The 14,543-nt window shown below is 40.2% G+C and overlaps 1 protein-coding gene across 14 annotated transcripts in view; it reads left to right on the forward strand.

Annotated features, from left to right (window-relative positions):
* SYNE1 (spectrin repeat containing nuclear envelope protein 1) overlaps positions 1-14,543 on the forward strand; it is a 483,893-nt gene that overhangs the window by 428,998 nt on the left and 40,352 nt on the right. For 13 of the 14 annotated variants that reach the window (XM_056567280.1, XM_056567285.1, XM_056567279.1 and 10 more), the window contains 3 exons: positions 3,568-3,723; positions 6,082-6,240; positions 7,186-7,352. In XM_056567280.1, coding sequence (XP_056423255.1) covers positions 3,568-3,723; positions 6,082-6,240; positions 7,186-7,352 — 482 coding nt within the window. Of the gene's footprint in view, positions 1-3,567; positions 3,724-6,081; positions 6,241-7,185; positions 7,353-9,845; positions 9,993-14,543 lie in introns of those variants that run through there. The other variant, XM_056567292.1, reaches the window with a different exon arrangement.

Consider the following 14,543-nt stretch of genomic DNA (forward strand, 5'->3'; position numbering starts at 1 on the left):
AGGAAATTCCCTTTCACTATATTCTGTGTCTTCCTGCCCCCTTTTAAAATTCATAATAAAAGAAAGTAGAGCGTGATGTTGATGTGGCTGAATGGGCCAAAGCTGCATATAGATATCTTCAAGCAGTTATCCCTATAGATCCAGTTCTTTATTTTCTTGTATTTTTAGTCAGGTATTTACTATGAGTTAAATGTTTACTTGCAAACTCTAAACGGGTGAAAACATGTAAAACTTGTGTTAACCCCTTCCCGAACCATGACATATATGTACGTCATGGGTCGGGTGGGCGGATATGATGGGTGCCCGCGGGTCGGGTCCGCATCATGATTGGGAGATGTCCGTGGCTATCAACAGCTGCCATCTGCCGGCAATAATGGACTTCGGAGATTGCTGGTGTCTAGTGGTCTAGCATTACATTGATCTAAGTAAGGCATCTGATGATGGCTTATGATAGGCGCCATGGGGGGCAAAAAAAAGTGTATAATAAAAAAAAGTTAAAAAATGTTTTTAGAAATAAATAAAAAATCCCTCCCCTAATAAAAATGTAAATCACTCCCTTTTCCCATTTTTTTTAATAAAACACTGTACAAAAAAAAAAAATACACATATTTTACACATATTACAATTACCGTATATACTCGAGTATAAGCCGAGTTTTTCAGCACGATTTTTCGTGCTGAAAACACCCCCCTCGGCTTATACTCGAGTGAACTCCCCCACCCGCAGTGGTCTTCAACCTGCGGACTTCCAGAGGTTTCAAAACTACAACTCCCAGCAAGCCAGGGCAGCCATCGGCTGTCCGGGCTTGCTGGGAGTTGTAGTTTTGAAACCTCCGGAGGTCCGCAGGTTGAAGACCACTGCGGCCTTCAACATCATCCAGCCCCCTCTCACCCCCTTTAGTTCTGAGTACTCACCTCCGCTCGGCGCTGGTCCGGTCCTGCAGGGCTGTCCGGTAAGGAGGTGGTCCGGTGAGGAGGTGGTCCGGGCTGCTATCTTCACCGGGGAGGCCTCTTCTAAGCGCTTCGGGCCCGGCCTCAGAATAGTCACGTTGCCTTGACAACGACGCAGATACGTCGTTGTCAAGGCAACGGCTCTATTCCGGGCCGGAAGCGCGGAGAAGAGGCGCCCCCAGTGAAGATAGCAGCCCGGACCACCTCCTTACCGGACAGCCCTGCAGGACCGGACCAGCGCCGAGCGGAGGTGAGTACTCAGAACTAAAGGGGGTGAGAGGGGGCTGGATGATGTTGAAGGCCGCAGTGGTCTTCAACCTGCGGACCTCCGGAGGTTTCAAAACTACAACTCCCAGCAAGCCCGGACAGCCGATGGCTGCCCGGGCTTGCTGGGAGTTGTAGTTTTGAAACCTCTGGAGGTCCGCATGTTGAAGGCCGCAGTGGTCTTCAACCTGCGGACCTCCGGAGGTTTCAAAACTACAACTCCCAGCAAGCCCGGACAGCCGATGGCTGCCCGGGCTTGCTGGGAGTTGTAGTTTTGAAACCTCTGGAGGTCCGCATGTTGAAGGCCGCAGTGGTCTTCAACCTGCGGACCTCCGGAGGTTTCAAAACTACAACTCCCAGCAAGCCCGGACAGCCGATGGCTGCCCGGGCTTGCTGGGAGTTGTAGTTTTGAAACCTCTGGAGGTCCGCAGGTTGAAGACCACTGAGGGCGAATGATGAGAAGAGGATGATGAAGGGGGGGGGGGGGGTGTGGGGATGATGAAGGGGGTGGGGATGATGAAGGGGGGGGGTGTGGGATGATTACAAGGGGATGATGAAGGGGGGATGTGTGGGATGATAAGGGGATGTGTGGGATGATGACAAGGGGATGATGAAGGGGGGATGTGTGGGATGATGACAAGGGGATGATGAAGGGGGATGTGTGGGATAAGGGGATGTGTGGGATGATGACAAGGGGATGATGAAGGGGGGATGTGTGGGATAAGGGGATGTGTGGGATGATGACAAGGGGATGATGAAGGGGGGATGTGTGGGATGATGACAAGGGGATGATGAAGGGGAGATGTGTGGGATGATAAGGGGATGTGTGGGATGATGACAAGGGGATGATGAAGGGGGGATGTGTGGGATGATGACAAGGGGATGATGAGGATGTTAATGACGGGTCTGGATGATGACAGGGGGGGATGAGGTATTTCCCACCCTAGGCTTATACTCGAGTCAATAACTTTTCCTGGGATTTTGGGTTGAAATTAGGGGTCTCGGCTTATACTCGGGTCGGCTTATACTCGAGTATATACGGTATTATGTTTGTGATCCTGCACGGTGAGAGGCTTAAACGCAAAAAAATTCTGCTATAAAAAATGTCCACAAAAAAATGACATAAAAAGTGATCAAAAAGCCAGAACTACACAAATTTGGTACCGTTAAAAACTACAGCTCATGGCGCAAAAAAAATCCCTAACACAGCTGCATAGTGGAAAAATAAAAATTATAGGGGTGAGAACATGGCAATGAACAAAGTTTATTTTTTATTTTTCAAGGTTTAAACTTTTTTTTTTTAACCATAAAACGAAAAAAAATTATTCAAATTTGGTATCATTGGAATCGTCAGATTTACCGTATTTTTAACTCACAAAAAATTATTGGCATACAAAATCGTGCAAGTCCATATTTTTTTCACTCTTGCCCTACATATAATTTTTTTCTGGCTTTGTAATACATCATATGATAAAAAAAATAAAATAAGTAAAACTCGCCACGCAGATAATAAGCCCTAATAAAACTTTGTCAGTAAAAAAATAAATAAAAAAGTTATGGGTCTTAGAAGGTAAGGAGGAAAAAAACATAAAAAAAATGAGCTGGGTCATAAAAGGTTTAGAGAGGAGCTGTCAGCAGGAAAACAGGGGTGTATATAAGCACATAGCTAAATGGGGATTCTAATTGGGATTCTGGGCATAACTTTTTTATCTCAATAGTCCTTTCTTTATATCAGTCCTTAGTAGTGATATAAGCCTTTGTGTTAATATGTAAATGAGGCTTAAGAGCCCAGTAGACAATCCTTAGCATGGTAAAAAGCCCAAGCTATGTTTTTCTTTTTGCCGTCTCTGTAGCACTTGCATCTGCCAACACCATTTGACATATCATACTCTATCAGATGTCATATTACCCCATAAAGGTGCTGCCTCCTGAAGACCACTACTGAAGACCACTACATGTGCTTTAGTAGACCATATTTACTTCTTGCTAGATGTAGTACCTATTTTTGATGGATTCGAGCCATCCTTGTTTTACATGGAGCCTCTACAGCACATATTGACTGACTGGCCATGACCTACCATGGCAAAATCTATTATTTGGAAGGAGTGCAGGGATTTGAACCCAGGCCGATCAGCTCATTACTGCAGTGGCTACTTTTTGGAAGAAGCCTCTGCTGAGACATCCCAATAAATATGGTATTGTAGAGAGTGTCATGAGATCGCTGTTAGCTGCACATATTTGCTGCAGGAGAATTCTAGATTATTAAGGTTAATTGAACAACAATGCTTCTGCCCTATTCACATGTATTATAAATGTATTCAGTGCTCTCACTATAACTTTACTTTTTGTACAGGAGCTTGAAAATGCAGTTGAAGGATGGGTTGAAGACCTTGCTCATTTGACAAAACTGAAGAACTCATTTTCACCCTTTATCAGTGCGGATGACATATCCATTGTTAACGAACGCATTGAACTGCTGCAGAGACAGTGGGAGGAACTCTGTCATCAGGTACTATATCGGTGGATCTGCAAACCTCCTCTCTATTATCAGTGGTCATGAACAGAGACAACATGTCTATAGGATCATTGTTAGTTTAATGAGCCTTTTACGTGGCATAATGATTGTCGGCTGCATTTTCTCTGTTTTTTTACATGGATATGTGCAGCCAAACAATGATTTTTTTGGCCATTCATTATTAGTCTTTTTGTCCAATAGTCACCCAGTGTAAAGGGCCCTTAAAGGGGTATTCCAGGCCAAAACTATATTTTATATATCAACTGGCTCCGGAAAGTTAAACAGATTTGTAAATTACATCTATTAAAAAATCGTAATCCTTCCAATAGTTATTAGCTTCTGAAGTTGAGCTGTTGTTTTCTGTCTAACTGCTCTCTGATGACTCACGTCCCGGGAGCTGTGCAGTTCCTATGGGGATATTTTCCCATCATGCACAGCTACCGGGACGTGACATCATCATTGAGCAGTTAGACAGAAAACTTCAGAAGCTAATAACTATTGGAAGGATTAAGATTTTTTAATAGAAGTAATATACAAATCTGTTTAACTTTCCAGAGCCAGTTGATATATATAAAAAAAAAGGTTTTGCCTGGAATACCCCTTTAAGAAGCAGTTCAATGGGCCTCATTTACTAAGGCTTTTCTGAGTAGATTTTATAGGGTTTTTTTTGTGTTACATGTGTCATGCGCCAGAATTTCTGCAAAAAAAAACCCTACTAACTCTCCACTTTACTCAGAAAACCTGAAAAAGGGGCATGACTGCCAGGAAAAGGGAGCATAGCCACTAAGAAGGGGCATGACCACCAGGAAAAATGGGGGTGTAGCCACTAAGGGGCATGTCCCCGCCAGTTTTGAAACATCCTAAGGGTATGTTCACACTGGTTAAGGTGTGAGCGGAATGTTCGCTTACAAAATCTGCTCCAAAACGCAGTTTTTTTATGCGCAGAATTTGCGCGGGATTTGCGCAGAATTCTCGCGGAATTCCGCTCTGATTTCCTTGCAGAAATGAAAGAGGATAGGACACACAGTAATGCACGAATTCCGAGCAAATTCCTTGCGGAAGCGTGGCAGAATGCCAAAAATGTTTACATTTACTTCTATGGAGTTACGAGCCGAATTCCGCATGAAGAAAGAACATGTTCATTCTTCATGCGGAACGGAATTCTGTGACAGAATTCCGCTAGCGGAATTTCCTCAGTGGGAACTGAGGAGAGGAAAGTTAACGGCTTACTATAGGGTTTTCACTGCTGAATGAATTGGAGAGGAATAAGCGAGCAGAATTACTTGTGGAAATTCCTCTCCAATTCCTCAGTGTGAACATACCCTAAGACATTTACTGATGTTTCAACATAAAATGTGGTGGATTAGAGCTCTGGAAAACCCGACAGCACAGTGCAGTTGTAAAAAAAAAAAAAAAAAAAAAAAAAGCAAAGTGTATGGAATAGATGGAATAGTCGAAAAAATACCTGTCAGGAAAAAAAAAACCACAAGGCAAACTCCACTCCACTCACAGTAAATGAGGACCAGTGACGGCGAATGGATGTTGTTTTTGATACCAAGACACAAAATAAGGATGTAATCGTGTGAGTTTAGGGCTATGAACAGAGTGCACTGTAAAAATGTTATGTTAATATAGAGAGCACCCCATCCTATATTGTATAACTTTCTTGCTGATAAGAAAGGTGCCTTTTTATTGCAGTTTAGTTAGCTTACCGCAAAATTTGCAATACTGCTTTTCACCAATGGGGGCAGCAGTGCTACAGCCAGTATAGTAGCAATGAAAATAATTCTCAAATGACCTTTTAGTTTATACTTGGTTCTTAAGCATCTAGGTGTAGACAAGAGCTTTTATGTTTTTACCTTGTGACTCCAAGCTAGAAATTGGTGTTTTTATGGCCTTTGGAATAGTATATGCACTAATATATGCAAAAAAAAAAACATGCAGATTGCAAACGAGCATATTCTTACATTCTGAATAAGAAAACCTGTCAATGATTACAAAGTCTGCATTTTGTCTAATATTGCCAGGATGTGACAATTATTTAGCATAACTTAGTAGTTTCCTGTCTTCGCTTTCTGAGGTGAAAACAACAGGAAATGTACTATCATAGAATGTATATAAAACTGATCTTAGCACAGAGACACTTATTCTGACAATCTAGAGGAAACTACAGCTGACTGTCTAAGGTTCATGTAGCAGAGTGAATCTGTGAGTATAGGACTGCTGTGTCTGTGAATATATTTTATTAGGTGTTAGCTGTGTTGAGTCCAGCAGTTTTACAAGTGACATTTTAACCCCTTGTGCAGGAGAACAAAAGTAAATTGTCACTTATCTCTGTGATCTCTGTTAAAGGTCTCTGTACGTCGGCAGCAGGTCAGTGAGAGGCTTAATGAGTGGGCTATCTTCAATGAGAAGAACAAGGAGCTGTGCGAGTGGCTGACTCAAATGGAAAGCAAAGTCTCTCAGAATGGGGACATCAGCATTGAAGAAATGATTGACAAGCTCAGAAAGGTATCACCATCATCCTAGCTCCAAATAATAGCTTGTTTTATTTAGATTTATAAACAACAAAAAAAAGATATACGGTAGTAAACTAAGTCCCTATGTAAGTTCCAAGGGAATTGCATAATGTCCAGTTCCATGATATATCACTATTAGTGGAATCACAAATTCCAATGCAATCAGCAAACTAATAAATCACTGATTACAGGTGTCAGTAGTCTGCAGATGACATGCTGACAGCACTGCATTTTCCATTAAATACCCTGTACATACAATTTGGAAGGTATTTATGACAGTTGGTTAAATTCTTAAAAATACAGTACAGTATCATGTTGCCCTCATACAGAACCAGTCTGCTGCAGATTTGCAGGTACATACAGGTATTTGTGCTGCTGAGGATATAATTGCAGATATGTAAATTACGAAAAGAAGAAAAAAAAATCTATTATATTTAAAGGGTACCTTTCTTTTAAAAATTTTTTTTTTTTGATATATTATAGATTAATGTATGGAGAATAACTTTCCATTTGCATGTTATTAAAAAAATAGGCTTCTTTCTATTTAATTTTCCACTTCGAAAAAATTACCACTAGGGGTCTCCCTACCAGTCCTGGCAAGCCTTTTTTTTTTTTTATAGATTTCAGACTCATGCTGGAGTCCTAAATCTCAGACTGCAGCCGGGACACAGACAATCTCAGCACTGCTCCCTGCCAGGCAAATACCTCACTGTTATACACCTGCACAGACTAAAAATAGATGACGTTTGCTTCTATGCTGGACCAAATATTATTATTTTTGTTAATTTTGCTAATATTAAAAAGTTAATATCCCTGATATGTTTAGCAGCTTTACCTGTTGTTTCCAAGATGTTTTTGTTATGAGGTACTGACACTGATCCAAGTAATAGCAATAGTCACATGAAAAATCTAAAACAATGTTTTATGTGCTAAATAGGATTACCAAGAAGAAATAAATGTTTTCCGGGAAAACAAAATGCAACTTCAGCAAATGGGAGAAAGACTTGCCAAGGCCAGCCATGAAAGCAAGGCATCAGAGATAGAGTACAAGCTGAGCAAAGTGAATGACAGGTGGCAACATCTCTTAGACCTTATTGGTGCACGGTAAGTTACTTAGAAACAGTTCCATAAGATTTTGTACCTGTAATTAATCATTTTTTTCGGAGGCTAAAAGTCCTATGGTATATGGATATCATATACTTGACCAGGATCACTCTATTACCAAAAGCAGAGAACCACTGTAAAGAGCTACAGTATTTCCACTCTGGTGGATAGTCATTTGAGTAGCTGCCATGTAATACTACATTTCTCATGCTTACCCAGGTAATTGCAGGGTGTACATAACTGGGATGCCCAGCAGGTCACATACTTACATGTTCAGTAATAAAAGTTCCCAATAGTTAATACTGCAGTCAAAGTGCATTATAGTATGTAGGATTCCATGAACTATCTATGGGAAGTCATACACAGTGGCCCTGATTTATCAAAATGTGTGAGAGAAAAATATGGAGAGATTTTGCTCACAGCAACCAATCACAGCTCAGCGTTTACTTTACCAGAGCTTGTTAGGATATGAAAGCTGAGCTGTGATTGGTTGTTATGGGCCAAATCTCTCCAGTTTTTCTCTCACTTATTTTGATAAATCGGAGCCATTGTCCTTACTGTCTTTCTGCTAAGTATGGAATTTCTAAGTACCATTATTGATAAATGACTGGCCTTCTCTGCAAATAGTAGGACAGTTGTGACCAGTAGGACAGCATGCTGTTAATTGCTATAGTATCAAGTGACAAACTAGGGAGGGACCAGAGCTTCAGCTGCTTTATGTGTAAGTGAAATAAACGGTCTGCAGCCCATCGCTTGGCAGGCAATAGTCTTACAACAAGGTGTTTCCTTTCATTAGTTCCCTATATTAAGGGCATGTTCACTCTGTCTAGGCTAGGTTTACACAGGATGTTTGTGTAGTGTGATTTCTGTTTGGACAGTACTTTTAGAGTACTCTCTACTTTTTAGCCTCTGCCCTGCTGTTTTAACTTCATCATTTTCAATCTTAGGAGTTTCTGTGTCAGTTTTCGCAATGAACTTAAAGGGGTACTCCGGTGGAAAACTTTTTTTTAAATCAACTGGTGCCAGAAAGTTAACCAGATTAGTAATTTACTTCTCTTAAAACATCTTAATCCTTCCAGTACTTATTAGCTGCTGAATACTACAGAGGAAATTCTTATATTTTTGGAACACAGAGCTCTCTGCTGATATCACGAGCACAGTGCTCTCTGCTGACATCTCTGTCCATTTTAGGAACTGTCCAGGGCAGCATGTGTTTGCTGTGGAGATTTTCTCCTACTCTGGACAGTTCTTAAAATGGACAGAGGTGTCAGCAGAGAGCACTGTGCTTGTAATGTCAGCAGCAAGCTCTTTGTTCCAAAAATAAAATAATTTCCTCTGTAGTATTCAGCAGCTAATAAGTACAGGAATGATTAAGATTTTTTAATAGAAGTAATTTACAAATCTAAACTTCTCGATCCAAGGATAATGAAGAAAAACCGGCACTCACCCTTCTTCTCTTTAATTTTCTTTCTTTATTGCAAAATGCTCACAGGTAAAAATGTAGATAGGGGAGAGGGATCGACAAGGGGGGTACACAAACAGGCCTGTTTGTGTACCCCCCCCCCCCTTGTCGATCCCCCCCCTTGTCGATTAATTCTCTATTTAGGTTATGTTTCCTATATTATATAAGGTAAAATAAACCATGGTAACCTCTAAGAAAGTTAGAACTTCATAGACACGTGTCTGTTCTATAACTTATGTCATTGGATACAGCTGTCATGACATTCAGAGGACCTTATGGTTAAGTGACTGGTCTTTGGCCTCAGGCAAGCATCTGTTTATTTACACACTGTGACTTAGATAAATCATGTGACATGTGGTAATATACAGTGACTGGTTCTTGGTGAGTGAATGACGTGGGGCATCTCAGGTATTCTGCTAGCTCATTTACATCCATCAAGCTTTACACAAGGGGCTTTAGTTATGATCTGGCCTTGTTGGCTCTCTGAAGTGCTTCAGCCACAGTATGCACTTTCTTTAGGTTTACTCCACCAATAACACTGATCTCCAGCCTGTGGTACTCCATATGTTGTCCAGCTGCAACACCCCGCATATGTTGACAGTTGCAGGCATGCTGAGAGTTGTAGTTTTACAACAGCTGGAGATCCAGAGGTACTTTACCCCAGCCTGTTTCATAGAATAGCCTGTGTGATATGTTAATGTGTTAGACTAGATACCTCTTTACGGCAGTATGTTGTCAGGTGCATTCTATATACAAAGTATGCATTTCACTTGGCATAATAAATTGGGGTGTAAACTTTTGTAATGCGCCAGGTTTCCTGCAGCTCTGTTCTCCTTTGCAAGGACATATCACATTTGCAGACAACATTCCTGGAGACCGATCCCCCACATTCTCCTGAGTGGATCCTTTTTATAGAAACATGACCAGTTGTCCAAACACTCATTCTCACATTGCAGCTCCAAGTGTTTGACTTGTTGGCTGCTTTCATTGCTCTTCTGTCTGCAGAAGTGAGCGGGTCTTTACTAAACAGTGAGCATTAATTTGCTCATGATTTTGCTCTTCCTGATGAGTACGTTCATGGTGCTGGCAGCAGCCATTGCTGATTTGGGTCCACATATGATGGCAGAGGACAGCATTGAGGATTCTGAACTCCCAGACTGCGACTGTGATGTCTCAAGGCAGGAATCTTGTATTATACTGCATGCCCATATTGTCATTACAGATACTGTCATTATGTAGACGTACCAGGCAACCTATTGTATGTGTTTAAGTGTACACATATCAGTAGACATTTTAAATACATTTTAAAGGCTTTTAGGTATCAATACTGTATCTAAATTTTATGTGTGCATCATTTTTCTTTGCAGCTATAGATTTGCACTGATTATATTGTATTGTATCACTATTTGTTCTACGTTTATTTTATCTGTGTAAATAAATATTTTCCAAGTAATTGGCATATTTTCCAAGTAAATATTTTCCAAGTAATTGGCATATTGAAGAGCCCATCTAGTCATATGACCCTTGTCTTACTGGTTTTTATCTGTTGACCCTGAATAAAAAAAAGTAAATTCAAATATATTCTTGTTAACTAAACTTTGCCCTTACTTCACTCTTTTGTGACCCCTTAGTTCATTAGTATTAATGATGTCTTACTGTAATGTGTGCCCGTACCTGTGATTTTAAGGCCGGCATGCTGCTGCATTATTCAGTATGAACATTGCATCTGTATTTACTGTAGACAACAAAGTTCTGGGTTCCATATTACATATCTTTGTCAGGAGTCTACTACAGTCACTTATGTACCTGGTATACTATGAATAGAATTGTTTGCATCTCTTGAATAGCTTGCTAATAGTTGTCAAAACCTAGAACAGGATGCACTGACTTTTGGTGATTTGCACTATACCAGTCTTAAATAGCTGCATTGTAATATTGTATAGCGAGAGGACACGTAGCTAAAGGCAGGAGCGGAACCGGATGACGTGGATCAGTGAGTGGCACAAAGTGCCAGCAACATTTAGCTTTCTCCCGCAGGTCAGCCCACAGAGTACCACAGAGTACCGGCCCCAGCTTTGGAGCTCTTGTTGAGAACTGCTTGATTTGTCTGGAACTTTGTTGGTCCTGTAGACGGACTTTCTAGTAACATATTCTAAGAACGCTCTCTTTATTCACAGGTGAAATACAGTGCCGTCATTTTATGCCCACAATAACGAGTTATGAACGGACAAAATTTGGGCATTTTGCATTTTCTACAGGTGGAACAGACTGTTGCAATATGAGCAATTAAGGCTCAATATCCATGAATATAAATTCCACATTTTGTTTTAAAGGTGGTTTAAACCAGTGGTCAAGTCCTGGAAAAAAAAGTGTGGGAACTCTTCCACATAAGGGCTGGTCCTTCAGCAATCCTGCTAATAGGAACTGTGTTCCTGCTGTGGAAAAAGTGCAGGAACTCAGTTCCCACACGTTCCTGCAGGACTTGAGCCCTGGTTATCCAGGAAAAAACTTTTTTTATATATCATCTGGCTCAAGAGAGTTAAACAGATTTGTAAATTACTTCTATTAAAAAATCTTAATCCTTTCAGTACTTGAGTTTAGAAGCAAATGCCCATAGCAAACCTCTTCTAAAATGGGCGGTTCCCAAGACACTTGTCATCAGAGAGCACTTAGACAGAAAAGAACAACCTTAACTTCAGAAGCTCATACACTTTCATATTATAATTGAAGCACGATCCAGTCATCATTTTTACCATTACATCACTGTATCAGGCAACTGATGCTATCCTAGAGGGGTTGGCTACTTTTTTAGTTTAATTTACAAATCTGTTTAACTTTCTGGAGCCAGTTGATATATCAAAAAAAGTTTTTTTCCTGGATAACCCCTTTAAACCCATAATTCCAGTGTGTTACATATATGATTAAGTGTGTGACAAGCTGAAACTGTTTAAACATATGGCTATCTATATAATTGCTAATTTTAGTAGTAATAGATATCCCACTTTCTTTTATCATATTCTGTGTTTTATTATATTACATTTTTTATTTTATGGTTCAGCTGGCTCCATCCAATCATTTAACCCTATACCGCCACACACTCCGCTTTTGGATTGAGTGAGACATTGAGGACTGCTCTGTTTGCTTTTCTTGTCATTTATACTTTTTTCTCTTTGAGTGAGAGAGTTGCAGTTAAGCTTGTGTCTTCTATTGTGAGCACCACAACTCATTTAGTTATAATATTGTATAGTGTAGGATTCAGTTTTGGAAAGGTACTTAGCAGATACAGTGTTGTGTTGTGTTGTGTTGTGTTACCAGCCCTAAGCAACCAGCCTGTTGTCAAGAGTGGTGTCTATAGTAGTCTAAATATACCCAGGCAAGTTAAAGGTCTACGACATGCATTGTACTAGATTAGATCCAGTTACATTTAATTACTGTCATACTAGTTTTCTGTTGGGCTATTTGTTCATGTGGTAATAGTCATGTTGCATGGGTGTAGAGTTGTATTATGACACCCATTTATTTAAATATATTATCTTGTCTTTTTAACATACCAATAAATAGAGAGAAGCCCCTTAAAGTCTAGTAAAATTCATTTATTAAAGACATAGAACCACTTATGCCTAGAGGAACAATAAAGAAAGTCTCCAACAAATATAACTACCGTATATGAAGGTATAAGGCTTTGTTCAAATTATTATTTTAACAATGCCACAATGGATTCATTCTGAACTAATTGGGTCTTTCTGAATGTTTTTGAACTGACTAAAAATTTGTCTAAATCAGTCTAAACCAAAATGTGCTCTACACCACTCTTTTTATATTCTAAGTATTGTAGATCACTTTGGTAGTCATGTATGGGCTATGTGTATGTAGTTTTTTTGTTTTGTTTTTTTCAATAAAGCATTTTCTTGATTGAGCTTCTTCCAAATAAATAGGAAGAAAAACATAAATGTCATCAGTGTCCAATAAGTGGGGGTCTGGTAGCTGTGGTTAAATGGGAAAAGCTGAGCCAAGCCAAAAGGAGATGTCAGGGCACTTTCTTTGTATATCTGCCATCTATGCATCCAGTGTCTGAGTGTTGGTTATCATACAAAAGTCAACTCATTAAATTTGTTCCTACCCTACTCTATGCTGGAACATCGGTTAATAGAGATGCATAGCTTTATCTGACTAGTAGATGTAGAATTTTAGTAGGATTAACATTCAGTTCTGCATGGGTATCTGTTAATGTTAACACCCTAAGGGTCTATTCACACATACAGTATTCTTTGCAGATTTAAAGCACAGGATTTGAAGCTGTATTGTCATTGAGTTTACATTGAAATCTGCAACAGAAAATCCTTTGCATCAAATCTTCGCACAATACTGTACGTGCGAATACATAGTAACATAGTTCATAAGGTAAAAAAAAGACCAGAGTCCATCAAGTTCAACCTATAACCCCAATGAGTCCCTAGTGAGTTGATATAGATCTAGAATCCATAACCTGTAATGTTATTATTCTCCAAAAATGCATCCAGACCCCTTAAATTCTTTTACGGAGTTCACCATCACCACCTCCTCTGGAAGAGTTCCATAGTATCACTGCTCTTACAGTAAAGAACCCCCGTCTGTGCTGGTGTAGAAACCTTCTTTCCTCTAAACGTAGAGGATGCCCCCTTGTTATAGATACAGTCCTGGGTATAAATAGATCATGGGAGATTATATATTTATACATAGTTATTAGATCTCCCCTAAGCCTTCATTTTTCTAAACTAAATAACCCCAATTCTGATAATCTTTCTGGCTACTGTAGTCCCCCCTTTCCCCGTATTACTCTAGTTGCCCGTCTTTGAACCCTCTCCAGCTCCACTATATCTTTCTTGTACACTGGTGCCCAGTACTGTACACAGTATTCCATGTGTGGTCTGACTAGTGATTTGTACAGTGGTAGAATTATTTCCTTGTCATGGGCATCTATACCCCTATTGATGCACCCCATGATTTTACATGCCTTGGCAGCAGCTGCCTGACACTGGTCACTATAGCTAAATTTACTATTAACTAAGACTCCTAAGTCCTTTTCCATTTCAGTCGTCCCAAGTGTGCTCCCATTTAATACATAACCCCAGCCCGGATTTTTCTTCCCCATGTGCATTACCTTACATTTATCAGTATTGAACCTCATCTGCCACTTCCCAGCCCAAACCTCCAACCTATCCAGAGCCATTTGTAACAGTGCACTGTCCTCTATAATGTTTACTGCTTTACAGAGTTTAGTATCATCTGCAAAGATTGCCACTTTACTATTCAACCCCTCTACAAGGTCATTAATAAATATATTAAATAGAACAGGACCCAAGACTGACCCATGTGGTACCCCACTAGTAACAGTGACCCAATCAGAATAAGTACCATTAATAACCACCCTCTGTTTCCTATCACTGAACCAGTTACTTACTCACTTACACACATTTTCCCCCAGCCCCATCCTTCTCATTTTATGCACCAACCTTAAATGTGGCACCATATCAAATGCTTTGGAAAAATCCATATATACAACATCCAGCGATTGCCCCTGGTCCAGTCTGGAGCTCAGCTCCTCATAAAAGCTGATCAGGTTAGTTTGACAAGACTGATCCCTCATAAAGCCATGCTGATATGGAGTCATACATTTATTTTTATCAAGATATGCCAAAGTAGCATCCCTTAGAACAGTGTTTCCCAACCCAGTCCTCAAGGCACACCAA

Source organism: Hyla sarda, chromosome 3 (assembly GCF_029499605.1).
Source record: "Hyla sarda isolate aHylSar1 chromosome 3, aHylSar1.hap1, whole genome shotgun sequence".
Classification (NCBI taxonomy): domain Eukaryota; kingdom Metazoa; phylum Chordata; class Amphibia; order Anura; family Hylidae; genus Hyla; species Hyla sarda.